At 36.1% G+C, this 19,350-nt stretch overlaps 2 protein-coding genes across 6 annotated transcripts in view; one reads left to right on the top strand and one right to left on the bottom strand.

The window, feature by feature from the left end:
• PAICS (phosphoribosylaminoimidazole carboxylase and phosphoribosylaminoimidazolesuccinocarboxamide synthase) overlaps positions 1–16,858 on the bottom strand; it is a 50,520-nt gene extending 33,662 nt beyond the window's left edge. The window contains exons 1-7 of one of the 4 annotated variants that reach the window (XM_082609322.1): positions 16,462–16,858; positions 11,373–11,459; positions 9,393–9,827; positions 8,165–8,254; positions 3,354–3,425; positions 2,157–2,528; positions 1,764–1,829 (exon numbers count right to left, since the gene is read on the bottom strand). In XM_082609322.1, the coding sequence (XP_082465448.1) occupies positions 1,764–1,829; positions 2,157–2,528; positions 3,354–3,425; positions 8,165–8,254; positions 9,393–9,827; positions 11,373–11,459; positions 16,462–16,843 (1,504 nt within the window). In that variant the 5' untranslated portion in view covers positions 16,844–16,858. The remainder of the gene's footprint in view (positions 1–1,763; positions 1,830–2,156; positions 2,529–3,353; positions 3,426–8,164; positions 8,255–9,392; positions 9,828–11,372; positions 11,460–16,461) is intronic. The other 3 variants (XM_082609323.1, XM_082609324.1, XM_082609325.1) reach the window with 3 other exon arrangements.
• Positions 1–19,350, top strand: part of PPAT (phosphoribosyl pyrophosphate amidotransferase) — a 37,669-nt gene that overhangs the window by 3,925 nt on the left and 14,394 nt on the right. For both annotated transcript variants that reach the window (XM_082609347.1, XM_082609346.1), the window contains exon 2: positions 18,681–18,747. In XM_082609347.1, coding sequence (XP_082465473.1) covers positions 18,681–18,747 — 67 coding nt within the window. The remainder of the gene's footprint in view (positions 1–18,680; positions 18,748–19,350) is intronic.

The following is a 19,350-nucleotide window of genomic DNA, read 5'->3' as shown; positions in this document are numbered from 1 at the left end:
ATTAGGAACAGCCTCTTTAACATAAGACTTGAAATCTAGTCCCAAGTTTGCTAGTAACAGTTTGATCTTGGTCACGTCTCCTTAATTTCTGAGTCTGGTTTCTTAACTGTTGGGCTAGACTTACGTATTTTAAAGGTCCAGTGCACAAATTCAGTGTATTGGGAATGATACTTTTGTGTGGTTAATCCTTAGCAGTTTCCCTTTTCAATAGCATATCCATTAAAGGGCATTAAGAGAAGGCAAACATGGGGCAACTCGTCTGATTTGTAATTTATGTCAAAAAATGGAGAATAAAATCTTCAGCTCACTTGAGGTATAAGCATTGTTGGCAGGGCTGGGGGGCAGTGGATTCCTGCTATTCTCTAATACTTCATTCAAAAAATATTTGTTGAGCTCTTCCTGTGTGTATGCAAGGCACTGTGATAGACACTAGGAATACCGTACTACACAGGGCTGATGTGGTCCCTGCCCCTGACAGAGAGGCGGTGGAGCAACAGCTCAGACTTCTTTATGCCTCCATTTCCTCCTCTGTAAATTGGGGATGATGCTAACACCAATACCTCATAGGTTTGTAGTAGGGATTAAATGCGTTAATATATAAAGTGCTTAGAACAGTGCCTGGATATATGCATATCCAGTGACCCTGCATCCCACTCTTGGGTGTATACTCCACAGAGGTGCATACACATGTTTATTGGGAGACATGCACAAGAATTTTTATAGCAGCATTATTCATAGTAGCCCCAATTTGGAAACATTGGATAAAGAATGTAGTGGGATGTATGTTCCTATAATGGAAAATTCTACAGCAATAAAAAAGAACAAACTCCTGCTACAAGTAAAATCATGGATGAATCTCACAAACAATGTTGTGTAAAAGAAGCTTGACATTAAAAAATACATACTAAAGAAAAAACATACTGTATGATTCTAAAACTAATCTGTGGTAATGGAAGTCAGAATATTGATAACCGTTATGGGGGCTAAGAGGATGATTAATGATGAAGGGGGGCCTCTAGGGTACTGGTAATGTTTTATATCTTGACTTGAGTAGTAGTTCCATAGATGTCTTCACTTTGTAAAAACTGAGCTCTTTAACTATTTTTGTGAACTCAAAACAATTCGATAAATTATAAATCTATATGCTAAAGTTGGATCATCTTAGAGATCCAGAGAGATGCAGTCATTTGCTCCGTGTTGAATTTTTCGAGTAAAGGGAGACTAGAACTCAGGTTTTCTGAGTCTCAGACCAGTGCTTTTTCTTATATTCTCTGTTTTTCTTCTCTATGCTATACTATATTATGTTACCTTTTCTGATACTTATAATGGGTCAGTTTGCAATTACAGCTCCATAATTAGCTGGCTTCTGCGTTTGGCTTATTTGTAGAATTATCAATACTAAAATGTTACAGCCACTGCCGGCTACCTTTGGAGGAAACCAAAATTCAGAACTTACTAGTTTGTAGGGGGTTTTCCTTTTACATCCTAGTCTTCTAATAGCAATCACTGGAAAGTGTAATTTAAAGGCTCATGATAAATGCATAGTTGTGCAGAAATTTCTGATCTGGGAAAGTTTCTGTTTACTTTCTTACTTTCACTCTTAATGAGCTATGAAAGAAACCATTTTTCAGCATTTTTTGCTCTCACACAGCTCATAAACAATATAGTCTAATTTGTCAAGGACAGGAATAAACATCTACAGAAAAAAAAGCTACAGAAGTTTTTCTCAGTGTGAAAAAAGTTGGCATTTCTCAGACTCTTACCGTCTTCATGTGCTTTTCTCTTGATTCTCAAAGTTCTTGGGTTTTTGGTATGACTTTCAAATAATTCTTAAACGAGAACATGGGAGAAGAATTATTATATGACATCGCCTAAAATACATTAGTCTTCAAGCATTCAAGTACACTAAAGTTAGAACATTTAAGCAGTTGGACAGATGAAGAATGAATTTAAGAATTAGGAATGTTTTAGTACAAGATTTGAGAAGACATTGAAATTCTTAATTTATATTAGGTATGTGATTTATAATAATTTAGGGGGTCATTTGAACATAAAATAGTGTTAGGAATTTATTATTGAAGAATTTCTTGCTAAGTTAAATGCAAAGAGGAAAGTTTATAGTATTTTCATTTTGAAAGTGTCAATTCCAAGGTTACCATGTTTCCATTTTGCAGTTCTGAGAGATGGTTGTCTTAGGAGACCATCAACTTCTTCATAAAATCTCATTTTCCCTTGAGGGTTGCCATTTTTCTTTTGTAAAACTCTGTATTCATATTTTAAATTTTTGTATTTGGTATGACATTGTTTCCAGTCTCTGTCTATTCCAAACTGCATTAGTCTTCTGGCAATTTCCTCAAATATTTCTTTGTTTCTTGTGGCCCCTTCAAGCATTTGCTTAATTTTTTCGTCAGACCATATGTTTATAAGTGCTCTGACCTCATTGTCACACCAGGGTTTTCCAGCCTCTGTGTTGCTCACTGTTATAATCTGTAAATGACTTTTAGCATCTTCTAAAGGAATATGATTACCTATGAATCGACATGAGTTACAATTATTCAAACTTTTAGATACATCCTGTATTTGAGTATCATTCATTTAAAACAACCTGGATTGATGTAAAGCACTGAGAATTTCAGTATAAGGATCATTTTTTTTTTCATATATTCATATGCAAACAAAATATTTTTTAAATTATAAGGCAGACTAATCCCCAATATTAGTGAGAATAATTTAGCTGCTTTTCATCAATAGGTATTCTTCATTGGATATTTATGAATATGGAGAGTCTCTGTATTTACAGATTTTTTTTAGTAAGAAGTGGGAATAGGGACTTCCCTGGTAGGAGAGTGGTTAAGAATATGCCTGCAGGGGACACGGGTTCGAGCCCTGGTCCGGGAAGATCCCACATGCCTCGGAGCAACTAAGCCCGTGCGCCACAACTACTGAGCATGAGTTCTAGAGCCTGCGAGCCACAACTACTGAAGCCCGCGTGCCACAACTACTGAAGGCCGCGCACCTAGAGCCTGTGCTCCGCAACAAGAGAAGCCACCGTGATGAGAAGCCCGCGCAGCGCAACGGAGAGTAGCCCCGGCTCGCCGCAACTAGAGAAAACCTGTGCACAGCAACGAAGACCCAACACAGCCAAAAATTAAATTAATTAATTAATTAACTTAAAAAAAGAAGTGGGAATAGGCATTTTCTTTACTCCCTACCATATTCTCTACCAACTCAGGTATAATGAGGCATTTGGGATAATACATAATAGAGATCTTCCCTGTAACTATTTAAACTGGTATATATTAGATTTTCAGTATCAAAAGAACATTTAAAATTCAACAATGTATATGCTGTACCTGACCCAGTGATACTGTGCAGTGCTGTGGGGCTGCCCACCTCTTCTGAGGCAGTACTTACAGTGTCTTCCCCTGTCAGAAAACAAACAGTAACAATTTAAATTTGTTGTTCACAGAACCCTAATCTCCTTTTGCAATTGAAGATTGTGCTGAAAAAGTAGTAAGACTGGATCCCAGCATCAACACTGTAACCTCAAAGCCAGAAACATTTGCCATCTGTAACCAAACTTTGAGATGCCCTTATAGGATTCACCACCAACACCAAAATGTTGCAAGTATTCTGCCTTAAAAGTCTCAAGGCGGTATGCTCTGTTTGGGAGTATGAAAGTGCTTTGTGATCCAATTTGGTAACATTTTTCATTGTTACATTTTAATGCCTGCCAAAGTGCTCTTACATCTCTTTTTCATTTGATCATCATTTTAACTGAGAATGATCCTTATTGCAATACATATAAAGGAATGAAAGACTCTAAGATTTTAAGTGGTTTTAGCAGTTTTCACATTCAGATGTTAACAGCAGACAAGTGATAAATATTTTAAGGAACTTAAAATGCTTAACCCGGTAAATATAACAGGGATTTATTCTAGTGGACCAGTCAGCATATGTTTAGGATGTTTACAAGTCAGATATTTGTAATTTGGGGACAGCTCCTCATATGGGTATGTTGGATTGCTATGTTGAAGTACAGCAATGCTGTGACAGTCTTCTTTTATCCCAGCTGTACTTTCCTATACACTGGGACATTTAAAAAGAAAATCTATATTACTATGATTAGGTGTCTAGTTGCTTGCAATGATTATTGTAAAATTAGACAAAGGTTTGTATTGGTAGATCTGCGAGGCAAAAATGTAGCTAAGAGGGCAGTAAGCATATGCAGCAATGGGTATGTGGAGATTTTATAAACCATAATATTCTGTTACTTCAAGAATACTGACATTGGTACAAGCTGCCACTATGATTCTGATTTCCCAGATCTTATTTGTACTCATTTGTGAATGTGTGCATGTGCACTTGCAGTGTGTATTAACTTCTATAATAATTTTATCACCTATGTAGCTTTGTGTCTTTACTATCAAGGTCAAGATACTCAACAGTTTCATCAAAAGGTTGCCCTTTTATAACTACACCTGCCACCTCCTTCCTTGCCCAGACCCTTCCTCTACCCTTGCCCCAGTGTAGGTATTATGGAGAAATTTTGAGTAATTAGTTCTAGACAGTAAAATGTCATATCTGGGGGGGAGAAAGGAATCCCTAAATTTAGTATCTTTTAAGGAAAGAGGAGCATTTAGTTTCTGTTATGTCCACCCCAACTGTGTGTACAGCAATTCAATTCTGACACTAACTGCCCAGAATTAGCATCAGACTCTGCAGTTTTAAGGACTCAAATCTTCCACAAGACTGCCTTTACTTCACATGTCGGCCACACTTCTGGCTGCCTGGCTATAAATTCAGGGGGTGCCATGACCTCCTCACGTTCGATAAATTTGCTAGAATGACTCTTGAACTTAGGAAAGTGCTATACTTAGGATTACAGTTTAATCGTAAAAGAACTCAGGAACAGCCAAATCAAGAGGCACGTAGGGCAAGACCTGAGAGGGTCCAGGATGTGTCACCCTCCCAGCGTATCAATGTGTTCATCCAAGAAGCTCACCTGAGCCAGAGTTTTCATCAACATGATTGATTTATGGCATGACCTACCTCCTAGAGGTCAGGCTGGGCCAAAATTCCAACTCTGATCACAAGGGTGGTTTTTCTGGTGACCATCCTGAAGCTATCTAGAAACCCACCCTGGATCACCTCATTAGAATTTAAAACAAAAACAACAAAAAACCCCAAAACACTTCTACCACTAGAAATTCCAAAGGTTTTTGAAACTCTGTGCTAGGAACTAGGGGCAAAGACCAGACATAAGCTTTATTTTGTCACAGCTTTTTAAAAGTTTATTAAAGTATAAACAGTAAGAATTAGAAAAACGACACCTTTTTAATTAACAAGTTGCCCGTGTTTAAATTTATCAGCTTACCTACGTCTTAGCTTTTTTTATATACTTATAATTTTTTAAAAGTTTTCAACACTGTTTCATATGACTAAAGCACATTAGAATATATAATAATTTTACTGCTAAGTTTATCCAAATTGTATACAAAATATACAGAAGTGTTTAAATATTCCATTTTAAAGAAAACTATAGACTTATCTTCAGTCTGTTAAAAGAAATAAATGAATTGGAGAAAACAAAATGCTTGGAATGCCTTCTGAGATACTAACAGTAGATACTTTAATGCCCTCTGCTGGCCATCACATTGCTAATTTTTGTGAAATTGCCAGGATAGTGAATATTTTAATTTTGGAAATACATTTTACTACAGCCAAAAGGAAAATAGTTTTAATATTATTCTTAAAAGAACCATGTAGTCTTTCACATGTGGTTTTTAGGCTGACGATAAGAGTGGCCTCTAATAGGATATATGTGCCGGTCTCTACCCCTCTGAGTTGATCTACCTGTGACTGTCCTATACTAGAAAGCAGTGACTTTGGCCAGAATGCCAAGGTATTGAGGTATTCTACCTCATTTAAATAGCAACTGATACGGAGATTCATTAAGGCAATTTAATTTCTCCATATTCAGAAGAGACAGGTAGCTAGCTGATAAGACTGTCAAACACAAATTTCCCTTCAGACAACCAGCCCTTTCGTAGCTTTCTGATTCCTTTTATCCTCTGTTGCCTATGCTCAGGCAGGGAGAAAAATAAATTTATTTTAGATCCAAAGAAGTAGTTATTCAGTTTTCATGGGCCATTTCTTTTTACTTATTTACTTAGGCATAGCCTAAGAGTTCTATGATTCTTCCCAGTGATTAACTTCTTCATATTTCGTTGGTCATACATTTTTTAAGTGCTAGTTTGCTGGAAGTAGCTGATTTTTCTACCCCAAGTGGAATCAAATTGGATTTTATGTATTACTGTCTTCAACCATCTGCTGGTATTATTCTCTAAAACCATGACAACCTGGCTGTGCTTGATGATCTTCTCTAAAAATACAGGTGCCTGAATCCACTCTACAACACACACTAAACCAAAATCTCCAGGAGTTCTAAGTTGGGAATTAATTAGTTATCCAGAATTCAGGGGTCCACAGCTCTAGCTGGATTTTTATTTGAAATACGAAAGAAGCTTATAGTATACTTTTAAGGTAGGAAAGTGTTACTTTTGGGAGATCGGTTTTATGACCAAGTGTCAACATTATCAATATGGAACAATGGCAACTCCAATAATAATATTTATTAGTAAAATGTATAAAAACAAAATGAGGTGACCTCTACCTATTGATGTGAACTTTTTTTCTAAAGATAAATATCCATGTCTTTAACCTCAACAGAACAATCTTCCAAATAGTGGACTGGCAACTTGTGCATCAAGAGGTATATATTGCAGGTGTGCCTAAAATTCTTGACTATTTAAATTGTTTTCATATGTATTTAGCTGCTGAGATCCATGTGGGTTTATACCTTTGCTTTTATTTTCATCTGAAAGTTTAAAATAGTATTTCTAGAATGACTGTAAACATCCTGTTTCATATTTTCTAAATATATTCCATACTAACATGTAAACATACCAAACAACTTTTTAAAACCTATCAGTTTACATTTGACTTAATATGTTCCTTTTACATATAAAAAATTATCTTGAGGTGTTGTACTTAAGTGAGTTTTCCAGAGGACTAACAAGCTTACATCTTCTGAATGCTAAAGTTTTTAACTTTTTTCATGGAAATCTTTCTGCCTTATTAAACAGTATACGTAGTAATCTGATTTTAACTCCATTGCAGTGATATCTTTAGAATCCTTAGGAGCACAGAGCTTTGTTTACGTTTGTTGTCTCACTCTAGTCAGCTGCACATTCCTGTCTAGTTAGTCTCCTTAATTTCTCTCCATTTATACCTGTCAGTGTTCTGGCAGCTATCCTTTCTCCCATCAAGCTTTTGATCTGAAGTTTGCCAAGACCGTGGGGCATCTGATTTTTTAATCAGCATTGGTCTTTATACTTTCCAAGGCTATATGAAGCTTTGGACTGAAAGACTACATACAAGGTCTGTGATGGCTAGGCTTCTGCTTGGGGGCTTAGTGATCCCCTCTTCCCCCAATTTTGGTTTGTGTAAAAGGCAAACCATCCGATAGGAAACACACAGTCTTCATCCCCTTACTACCCTATACCACAGGGCAGTGGTTCTCAAATTTGAACATATATCAGAATCACCTGAAGTACTTAACAGATTGCTGGGCCTCACCTTCAGAATTTCTGATTCTGGATGGGGCCCAAGAATTTGTGTTTTGAATAAGTTCCCAGATGATGCTGATGCTGCTACACTTTGAGAACAACAGCCTTAGGGAACTTTACTGTCATTAATAATTTCCACCTTCCATTTCTGTATTTTGGAAATGTATTATCCAACAGTACTTCATAATGTTATAACATTCTCGTATATGTTCTTTTTTTTAATAGATCTTTATTGGAGTATAATTACTTCACAATACTGTGTTAGTTTCTGTGGCACAACAAAGCGAATCAGCCATATGCATACACATGTCCCCATAAAACTCATCATGAAGGCCTCACCCTTATGACCTCATCTAAACCTAATTATCTCCCAACGGCCCCAGCTCCAAATGTAGTAACAGCGGGGGTTAGGGCTTCAACATATGAATTTGGGGGTGACACAGGTCAGTCTGTATGTAGCAGCATCTTATAATAACATCTTATGTATTTTGTCACAGACCAAAAAAGAAAAACAAAACTGAATACTGTTTTACCTGTGCCAGGGCTTTGTCTCATATCTGTCTCTCTTAGGTCTTCTGACATATTACTGACCAAGTCGTCTTCAGCTGCATCTCCAGCAGTGACTGTATGAACATAGTGGGATATATGGTGGTTTGTTTTTTATTCACTTTCAGATTTGTGTTTTGAGTTCTGATATATTATTTTCCCCTTTAGAGTGAACCTGATACTAAAAACTGTGGTTGTTTACTTTTCTGTAGCTTAGATTCCCCATCCTTAAACATATTTTTTAGTCTTAGGTCACTATAAATATCTGGTGTTACAAATCTCTTACTAGGTCTTCTGACATAAAACTGACAGTCACCTTCAGCTGCACCTCCAGCAATTACTGTATGAACATAATCAGGCCACTGCTGTTGGGCTACTTGATCACCAGCTATTTTACATTTTAATTTTAATGGGGGAGATGTATAGTTCTCCAGGAGACCAGTTTCTTTTCTTGTCCACCAGTGAAACATTTTAGGGCTTCTCACCACCATTTCCCAGTCCTTACTCTCTATCATTTCCCTCTCTTTCCCCTAGACACACACTCATACTCTTAAGAATTAGGACTGCATCATTTAATGATGTTAAGATCTAGAAACATTATGTTTGGTAGAGGTCTTTAAGAATGTCTTGTCCAGTCTGCCATTTTACATAGTCAGGTCGAGAGGAGAGACCTGTGAGTTCAAAGTTCCACAGAGACTGAGTTAGAACTTGGATTTCCTGACTCCTGGCCTAGAACTCATACCGTTTATTTCATGCTGTCTGTCATGTCTTTGTGTATATTGCATCTAAATCCTTTGGGTTAAACTTATTTTGAAGAACTTTATGATGTGTCCCAGGACAACTCAACTCACACTTACATTCTCACAGGTTTTGTATTTTTCTAAGTTTTTCAATGCCCCTTTTCTGTTTACTCATGATTTTACCACAACTAGTATGAAAATTTGCTTTAACTTCTGCCATCTGGAATTGCATTTTTGCTTTATTAAAATTGGTCTTTTTAAACTTCTAGAAATTCACATTTCTTTCCTCCTGTGTAACTCTGTACTGTTCTCTGTGTTCTAATCAAATATATGTGAAATCTGTTTCATGATAAATTGAGCAATTAGCTTGTTGAATAACATTTAATGAAACCTATTTAACTTAGACTGTATTCATGTATTGACATTTTTTTATATGGTAGCATGATGTTAAGATTACTTTTCTTTGACTTCCTACCTGTCTGATCCTCTTCCATTTTTACATTGGCACATCCTGTGGCTTCCTTTCCATCGTGGGATTCCTGTTCTTGTGAGTTTTCTGTTTTACTGTGTCCCAGAATAGCATCCAACTCAGTAAAAAATTTCATACTCTTAGTCATGCCTAGGTCTTGAGCCATTCTTACAATCTTGTATTCATGTTTTAAGTTTTTGTACTTTGTTCTGCACTGCTTCCAGTCTCTCTCTATTCCGAGTTTCTGAAGCTCGGCAGCAATTTGTTCAAATATCCTTTTATTTCTCACTGTTCCCTCTAGTTGTTGTTGTATGCCTTTATCAGACCAGATGCCTATTAGAGCCCTGACTTCTGGCACAGTCCAGTGTTTTCCTCCTTCATTTGCTACAGCTGGAATGAAAGTTGGATTATTAGGGGGTTCCATTATTGGTGTAGAGTTACCTGTACCGGGTGGGGAGGGAAAGAGATATATGGGTTACACACGTCAGCTAAGATAAATAATTGGATGCAACATTAGTAAAGGAAGTAATTTTCTCTGTAGGAGATGGAATGCAAATCGTAGCTTAGCTTTTCTCTTAAACTAGTTGGGAAATGGAAGTACAGAACCTGAATCTGTTCCTTACCGTGACAGTGACTGGCTTTAATAAAGCTGTGTTTTTAATTAGTTACATTTCGATCAACTTTCTTCTTTATCTTTTCTTTCTCTTCCATTCCTCTCCTTTAGTATGTGGGATGTATGTATATAGTGAAAGTTGAATATATAATTTTGTAATATTTATTTGTTTATTATTATAAACAAATAAATTATAAACAAATAAAACAAATAAATTATATTTATTTGTCAAAAGCAATAAATATAATTACATAAGAAAACAGCTTGTTGAAGACAACTTTTTCATGATAGGTGTGAGCAATTTATCTCCTTCCCATGCTTTTTCTTTATTTAATGTTTTCCATTTGCTACATATCAGAATCTCCTAGGGAGCTTTTATAAACCACTGCCCTCACCCCTCATCCCTGGATTGTGATTCTAGTGTGCAGTTCAGGGTTGAGAACCAAGACTATTCATGAATGAAGGGCTTGGAAGAGGCACATTAATAACTGGTGCTTCCTACTCTTTGTGAAAATAAACGATGTCCCATTGGTTAAAGACCAAATGCCAAAGTGAAATATTATATTCTTTTAATGCAAGGAAATGTGCCAGAAATTTCATAATGCATTAGGCAGAATGTCTCCACTTAGTTATAAATACTTTAATAACTTTGTATTACATCTCTGGTACAGTTTTGCAACTCGTTTTATGGTAATGGCATTACTTGACATTATATTGGTTATTTAACAACCCATTATCTTGTTTTTCTCAGATTTCATGTTTAATAAAAAGGTAGTTCGGACCTCAGCACCCATAACATTACTCATTAAAAAACACTATAGTATTTACTTGAGGTAGGGAGTTGTTTTTATTTTGTGGTGTATTTAATTTCTTTTCTTTAAGATGCTTTTCAGTATTTTTCCATACTTGGATTAACTTTCAATAAGAATTTAGAAGCAAGAAGGAGATTTATGTTGACTTTTTGGGTGAATAAAATCATCCTTGACTTCATTATGGATTTGATATTATTTACTTTCATATATAAAATTCTGTTTTTCTTAGACCCCAGGAATGCTGAAGTCATATGCTCATTAAATATTAAGCACTTACTATGTGTAATTTTGGCCATCAGATTCCTTACTATATTTAAAGAATAAAGATTGGAGGTTTGAAGGCTAATATTTTCAGGCAATTTACATTTTGTTAAGGAAATTATTTGTTTTAGAAATGATTTTTTTTTGTATAGGTTGGTAAAAAAGAGGGAAACATAAATTAATCTTAAGTGTTTCTACCAGGAAAACTCATCCATTTTCTCAGATTTGAAACCAATCTTACTTTCCAATTTGAAATTGGATCAGTTTCACTATATATTTGGCCCACCATACCATACCTACCTAGTTCCATTGGTCTGACATGAGAAACCAAAAGTAAAGGATTTCCTGGAATGTCTTCCTTGTCTACTGATGTAACTGACATTTTGCCTGGAAAGAGAGAATTCCCTTTAGAAATAAGTACGAAGGAAAATTAAAATTGGATTATAACTGATAATGCTAATAGTTTGAGTTGAATTTGTTCATATTCATGAAGGATTATAGATTTAGGGTAGATGCTTTTTGTAATAGTGGTATAATATGGTTTAAATATTTATGTCCATAAAGAGAAATCTAATTTCTTCCATCACATTGACATTTTGAACTTCCACTAGAATTGTTTGCTTATTTTGTAAGTTTCTAGAGATGGTTGTAGTTAGTTTTCAAATTAAATTACGTCTTTAAAATGAGGTATTTTCTTTTTTTTGTATTTTAGGTGCTTTAACATAGTCGGCCCTTTAAGTGATACTGGTAATGTGAAAGAGAAATCCTGCAATGAGATAATCAGAAAATCTTGTTTTATTAGCATATATGGTCAAATAGCTGAGTTTCTATGTATCTTATGTAACTAGTTGATTGATACATACTAAACTTTCCAGAAATTAATCTAAGTTTTGCTTAAATGGACCAAGGAATGTACCATTTAAAAGAACCATGCCAGCCTTGAAAAAATGAAGACATCCCTCCTTGATCTCCTTATATCATTTCCACATGTTTTTCTAATTTTGTTTTACTGAGTAACAGAAATAGCATTATATTTTACATTAGGAGATCAAATATTAGGTATGATTTTGATGGTGTAAACGTTCATTTTAAAATCACTATTCACCATTATAATTACAAGGCATTCCATTAAAGAATAAGAAAATGAATGCTGTTTATCATCTTAAACATTATACTGGGGATACTTATATTAAAAAAAAAACAAGTGAGGGCTTCCCTGGTGGTGCAGTGGTTGAGAGTCCGCCTGCCAATGCAGGGGACACGGGTTCGTGCCCCGGTCCGGGAAGATCCCGCATGCTGCGGAGCGGCTGGGCCTGTGAGCCATGGCCGCCGAGCCTGCACGTCTGGAGCTTGTGCTCCGCAACAGGAGAGGCCACAACAGTGAGAGGCCCGCGTACCGCAAAAAAAAAAACAAGTGAAAAATAAGGGAAGTATCAGTGTTTTCAAATGGCATAATTATATAAATTTAAAGCTCAAAATAAAAATTGTCAGTTTTTAAATCAAGTTTCATAATTATTTGAGGCTAACTTGCAGTTAGGGAATGTTTTGGATTTAGTTGGGAATATGGGAAATAAAAATCTGAAGTTACATAAGAATTCTCTTTAGAGAGAAGAACAAAAGATAATAATATCCCCAGGTGATTTAACAGCTGAGCTTGATGAGAACAGCAAGGAAAGGTAGGGTTTGCTATTCTGTTATCTGCTTTAGGGCCTACTTTTGTTTACTGAAAAGGTCCTGGAGCTGAACCTACAGGTGGGGGAAAAAAAAGAAAAGCTCCCTCCCCAACTTCTTCAGGGGATTTCTCTTTTTTTTCCCTTAGGTTGGTCATTCCTAGCATGAATCCTAAAACTGTATGTAGGGGCCCCATGCCATGGAGATTTTAAACTGAAACTCTTAAGTCATTATTCCTAATGCATTTGTATGTAGGAAGAGGAGGGAAAGAGAGCGGAAACTTTCTTTCAGTGAAGGAATATGATTTGGCTGCAGTCAGCCAAAGGTATTCTGAGGTTGAAGATAATTATAATTTCCGGAACATGAAGCGTCTTAGAATTTGTATTTGGGTCTTTTGCGAAGGCTCAGTCAGACTACCTGCTGCCTAACAGAGGGGACCAGATCCTCTGTCCTTACCCCTTGCATGAATGAGGTTGATCCCAACAGTAGAAAAGGCACATTCATTTCCTTCCCTTCCTCTTTTTACCCTACACCAATAAAAATTCTGCTGCTTCCACCAAAAACACCAGAAGACATTATAAATGAATTAGACCTGGAGAAAGGAGAGTTTTCTAAGCCTTAGAAAAGAAACTATGTGACTATGTTAAAACTTTCAAATTTTGTGGGTCGCATAAAAATCAGCCAAACTTGTAAGGCCAAAGAGGTCACGCAGATTTTTCGAAGACCTCAATTGACATGAACAGTCAATTTGTAAAACTGAATAAATATGTAGGAAAATGTTGCACAGCACTAGTAATTAAACAAATGCAAAGTAAAAGTTATTTATTGCATACACTGTTGTACTCAGTTCTTTATTAAATTAGCATACTCCATTATTTATTAAATTAGCGAAGTCTCTCCCCCTTTCAACCTCACTCCATAATCTTACTTGACAGGGTTCTATAAAAGGGATAGTCCCATTGTTAAATTACAATTCTTTTGGAAAGCAGTTATTTTAGCAATATGTTTCAAAGTAATTATACCCACCCCCCGACCAGAAATTGAATTCTGATAGTCTATCCTAAAGTAATAATTTTAAATATGGACAAAAGATAATTGATTGTAGGGAATTCCCTGGTGGTCCAGTGTTCAGGACGTGGCACTCTCACTGCTGGGACCCAGGTTCAATCCCTGGTCAGGGAACTAAGATCCTGGAAGTCGTGCGGTGTGGCCAAAAAAAAAGAAAGGTAATCGATTGCAGCATCCGTTATATAAGGGGGCAAAGACCCAAACTCTGGTATATGCACTCAGTTAAATATTATGGAACCATTAAGTAACATTTAACCCTAAATTATGGTCAATTCTGGGTATAATTAAAGATTATTTTAAATGTAAACAAAATGCTAATTTTTTTGTAATTTTATAATTTAAAAAATTGTATAAAAACAATCAGTGGCATTGTGGAAGATAATGTGAGAAGGGGCTGAAAATTAGAGAGGCCAGTTAAGAGGTTATCCTAATATTCCATGTGATGATGTGAAAATGGAGCAGAGAGATAAATTTATGAAACACGTCAGTAGATTTTTTTTTTAAGGACTTAGTGACTGACAAAAAATCAAGGTTGGGCTTCCCTGTTGGCGCAGTGGTTGAGAGTCCGCCTGCCGATGCAGGGGACACGGGTTCGTGCCCCGGTCCGGGAAGATCCCACATGCTGCGGAGTGGCTGGGCCCGTGAGCCATGGCCGCTGAGCCTGCGCGTCCGGAGCCTGTGCGCCACAATGGGAGAGGCCACAGCAGTGAGGCCCGCGTTCCGCAAAAAAAAAAAAAAAAAATCAAGGTTATCTCAAACATTTCTATTTAAGTGACCAGAAATACAGTGATAGTAAGGTGGAAGCAATTTGTAGGAGGATCAGTTTTAATGGGGGAAGAGAGTTGGTTTTAGAACTGGGTGTTTGACATACCCTAAACATACATGGTTAAGGTTTATTGTGGGCCCTCTGCTTATGAGTGAAATGGGGAGTTTGGAGCCATGCAAGTAGCTGAAAGGGCTAGAGGATCCCATTAAGAAGTGGAGATATTACCATCACATCTTCATTACACCAACCTGTGGCTAAATCAAGGTCTTTCAGAAAGCTCAGTGAGTGATTTACTTATTGTTAATCAATACTTAAAGCATTTAGATGATGATGAGTGCAGAGTGATTAACTGAATAAAATAATATAATTACTGTTTAACTTGGTAATGACTGCAAAGCTTTCTCAGAATTTGGTTTGGTATTAGAAGTGTAAAGGCAGTAAGTTGGGTGGATTTTTTACCAAAGGATTTTATTATTGAGCTTTAAACACGAAGTTCAGATAACCCAAGTTAACTCAACTGTAATCTCTCATCTTTAACCCCCTTTCTTATTTGGTACCTTTATTATACCACTTACCACTTTCTTTTGGGTTACATTTATTCACAGTTCCCTCCTTTCTGTGGTTACATCCATGAATGCATGTAACTCACTGCTTTGCACACGGTGTACACAGACAGTAGGTATTAAACAGATTTTGAATTGAATTGAACAACTCTGTTCTTAAAAATAGCTACTCTAAGATTTTGCCTATGGGAGAAATCTCATTACTGCCGTTGATTTTTCCCAGTTTGCCTAGTGATACGTTGGGCTTCCACAGTGAGCAAATTCTATGTAAATAGTGTTGGGTTTAACAACACAGCAGCTCAAGAACCTTGTTTTAATAAGGCATATATTACTTTGCAGATATTGTATTTTTTGCAGATTAAAGGTTTGTGGCAACCCTGTGTCAAGCAAGCCTGTTAGTGCCATTTTTCCAACAGCATGCTCGTTTTGGGTCTCTGTCACATTTTGGTAACTCTCAAGATATTTCAAACCGTTTAATTGTATTATGGTGATCTGTGATCAGTGATCTTTGATGTTACTGCTACAACTCACTGAAAGCTAAAATGATGGTTAGCATTTTTTTAGCAATGAAGTATTTTTTAATTAAGGTATATACATTGGGTTTTTTTTTAGACCTAATGCTGTTACACATTTAATAGACTACAGTATAGTGTAAACATACTGTATATGCACTGTGATACCAAAAAGTTTGTGTGACTCGCTTTGTTGGGATATTTGCTTTATTGCAGAGGTCTAGAGCTGAACCCACAATATCCCTAAGATATGCCAGTATTTAAATCATTTAATCATAAATCATTTAATCTATCAAATCTATTTGTTTTACTTACTGTTAAAATGGAGATGTTCTTCCAAACAAGTAATGAAGTTCTTTATCAGTTATTAGTATTTTAGTGCTTTTATTTATAAATTTAGGAAAATGGGAACATAATATAGAGCAGAAAGTTCTGTCTTATTTGGAGCTGTGGGAAAACAACAGTTGAGCAATTTTTTTTTTCACGACTCTTATAAAATTAAGACTTAAAATATTTTCAGAACCCAATCCATTTTCCAAAAACTGCATCAACATGGGTAAGGAGCAGTTGGCACTAGCAGTTGGTGTCATTTTAACGCGTTTTTTCTGTATTTTACAGATTTTTTAAATGGTTGGCATTAAACTCTTTTTTGAAATTAATTTTTACCTTGTGCAAAATAGCATATACATAACAGGTCAGTTATTTTTCTCAACCTTGATATTTCAGGCTATATTTATCATATGGACTCAAGTCTGGTTCTTTTACAGTTTGTTAGGTAAAAACAAAAGAATGGTACTTTTTCTTTTTACCTTCAGTGATCTCTGGGGCTGTACTTTGGCTCAGCGTTGCCAGGCACCTGTCATTTGCATCTTCCTCTGTTAATTGTGTGGCAGGTTCATACTGCAGGATCGCATCCAAATCATGGAAGAACTTCATAGTTTTACAGCTGTCTCCAGAGTTGTGGGCATATTTAACTGTTCTGTATTCATATTTGAGATTTTTGTACTTTGCCCGGCACTGTTTCCAATCTCTGCATACTCCTAGTGCTTGCAGCCTTTTAGCAATGTAGATAAATATTCCTTTATTTCTCAGTGTTCCATAAAGTTGTTTTCGTATATTTTTTTCTGCCCAGATACTTAGCAAAGCTTTAACCTCTTCTTCAGTCCAGTGCTTTCCTGCTCCACTCTCCATGTTGAAAGTGACCTGGAAATGATTCACTATTTCTAGCCAAGGTTTTGTTTCCTAGGAAACCAGACGGCTGGTTGTCAATAAGCTCTGAAGAGCTGAAAGGATCTAGTTTAACTGGTTCAAGCTGCCTGAGGGGAGTAACTTGAGAAACTGCCAAATAAGCAGGCTTTGTGATTAAAGAAGCCTGGACCTAAATGATTCCTAATGTTATTCATTTCAGCTTTAAAAGAAAAATTACCCTTGAGACAAAAGGGAAAGAAAACTTTTTTTGTGTTTATTTCTAGTTTACTATATGATTGTTGATTTTTTGTTTGTTTGTTTTGGAAATGGTTGGCAGAGGTTCTTTCTGCCCTGAGGTTTATGGCTAACATTTTTATTTCTCCTCTGATATGAATCACTTAGTCTTTGAACATTGGTTAACTACAAACCACATCATTTCACTAAATAAATAAATCCTAAGTCACAAATTATTCATTTATATCGGATGTATAGTATTATGCATGTCTGCTTTCAGCATAATAGTTCATAGTATTTAAAGCATTGGTAATTTAGTAAAATCACTTCAATTTTAATTTTTTAGATTTTTACTTTGCAAGTACATTTAATATTGTAGTTTTTCTTGCCATTAAAATGTCTAAACAATTACAATTTTGGAAAAGATCCTTTTTACCAAATAAATCATGTATTAGTTGTTAATGTATATATACATATTATGGTAGAGATTTACTTTTTATTTCTACCCTGATATATATTCTTTGGAACAAAAATTTGTTAATAAACATCTAGTATTTATAGCACTTGTTCAGAACTATTAAAAATTGTTGAGCACTTTGAACCTTTATTGTATCTTTTGAGTTTGTACTCCACTGTGGTGCAGGTCCTCTAAGTCTTACGAGTGTGTTACCCTACCTAGCTAGGAAGCCTAGCTTCTGGCTTTCTTTGTATCATCACCTAAAAATACTAATGCAGGAAATGAGATACAGAGTGCCTCATCAGCTTGGGGTTTTTTGAAGTAGCATTTATTTTCTGAAGACAAAAGTGATAGATATTTGACAGAAAAAAATTTGATGAGTGCAAAAAGCAAAACAAAACAAAAAAATAAATTTTGTTCATAATTCCAGTACTGCTATTTTATTTGGAGCTTTTTATTTATATCTACATACTCAACCTTATTTAGAGGTCACATAATACAGAGGTTAGAAGTACAAGTTTTGAAGTCAGATTGTCTGTGTTCTAATCCTGGCCATGCCACCATTCTCTGTGTGACATTAGACAAGTTACTTCTGTTTCTTTAGTGTTGTCCTTTTCTGTAAAATGTGAATGGTGGGCTTCCCTGGTGGCGCAGTGGTTGAGAGTCCGCCTGCCGATGCAGGGGACATGGGTTCGTGCCCCGGTCCGGGAAGATCCCACATGCCTTGAAGCAGCTGGGCCCGTGAGCCATGGGCGCTGAGCCTGCGCGTCCAGAGCCTGTGCTCCACAAGGGGAGAGGCCGCAGCGGTGAGAGGCCCGCGTACTGCAAAAAAAAAAAAAAAATGTGAGTGGTAATCATAGTACCTACTTCAGGGGATTGTTTTCAAAGCCTAATAAATTAGATCATTCATGTAAATGCTTAGGACAGTGCCGGGCATATTAGTTAGAACTCAGACAGTCTCATCTGCTGCTATTGCTAATTGTCGTCATTGTCATCATCGTGAGTGGAAGTGGCACTAGTGCTAGTAGCATTTAATGTGTTGTAAGACTGAGTTCATGGATGTTATTGAGAAACGTATGTTTCATAAAAGTTATTCAGAAGCTTATCAATGGGGTAAATTTAACAGCTGATACCTTTTTATATTCACAGGGGTCAGGAGAGTGCTGGTATTGTGACCAGTGATGGGAATTCGATACCAACATTCAAAACACACAAGGTATATTTAAGCATTAAAAAATGTTGGGTATAAAGGTAACAATAGCCCGAAGTTAACTAGTATATAGTGGTGAGGGGAGGAACTTTGAATAAAAATAATTTGTAATTAGAAGTATAGTTGACCCTTGAACAATGCAGGTTATGGACGCTGACCTTCGTTCAGTCCAGTATCCGCATATATCTTTTGACTCCCCCAAAACTTAACCACTAATAGCCTACTGTTGACAGGAAACCTTAACTGATAACATAAACAGTTGATTAACACATATTTTGTATATCATATGTATCATATACCGTTCTTACAATAAAGTAAGCTAGAGAAAAGAAAATATTATTAAAATCATAAAGGAGAGAAAATACATTTACAGTATAGTACTGCCTTTATTGATACAATAAGCTTATGTTGTCTTTTTACAAGATAAATTCTGTCGGTACCTATGTTAATGCAGTCTTAATACAGAACACTGTAGATGTTATATGTATTACTAACACGAGACCTCAAAAATGAGAAGATAATGTGAAAAAATTCATATTTATAGGTATAACAATTCATGCATTGGTAACAAAGAAGCAGCAATATGATTGCTTTATGGTTGCCTAGCCT

Source organism: Mesoplodon mirus (assembly GCF_964341445.2).
Source record: "Mesoplodon mirus genome assembly, chromosome: 2".
NCBI classification, from domain to species: domain Eukaryota; kingdom Metazoa; phylum Chordata; class Mammalia; order Artiodactyla; family Ziphiidae; genus Mesoplodon; species Mesoplodon mirus.
This window is presented reverse-complemented; position numbering and strand designations above follow the sequence as displayed.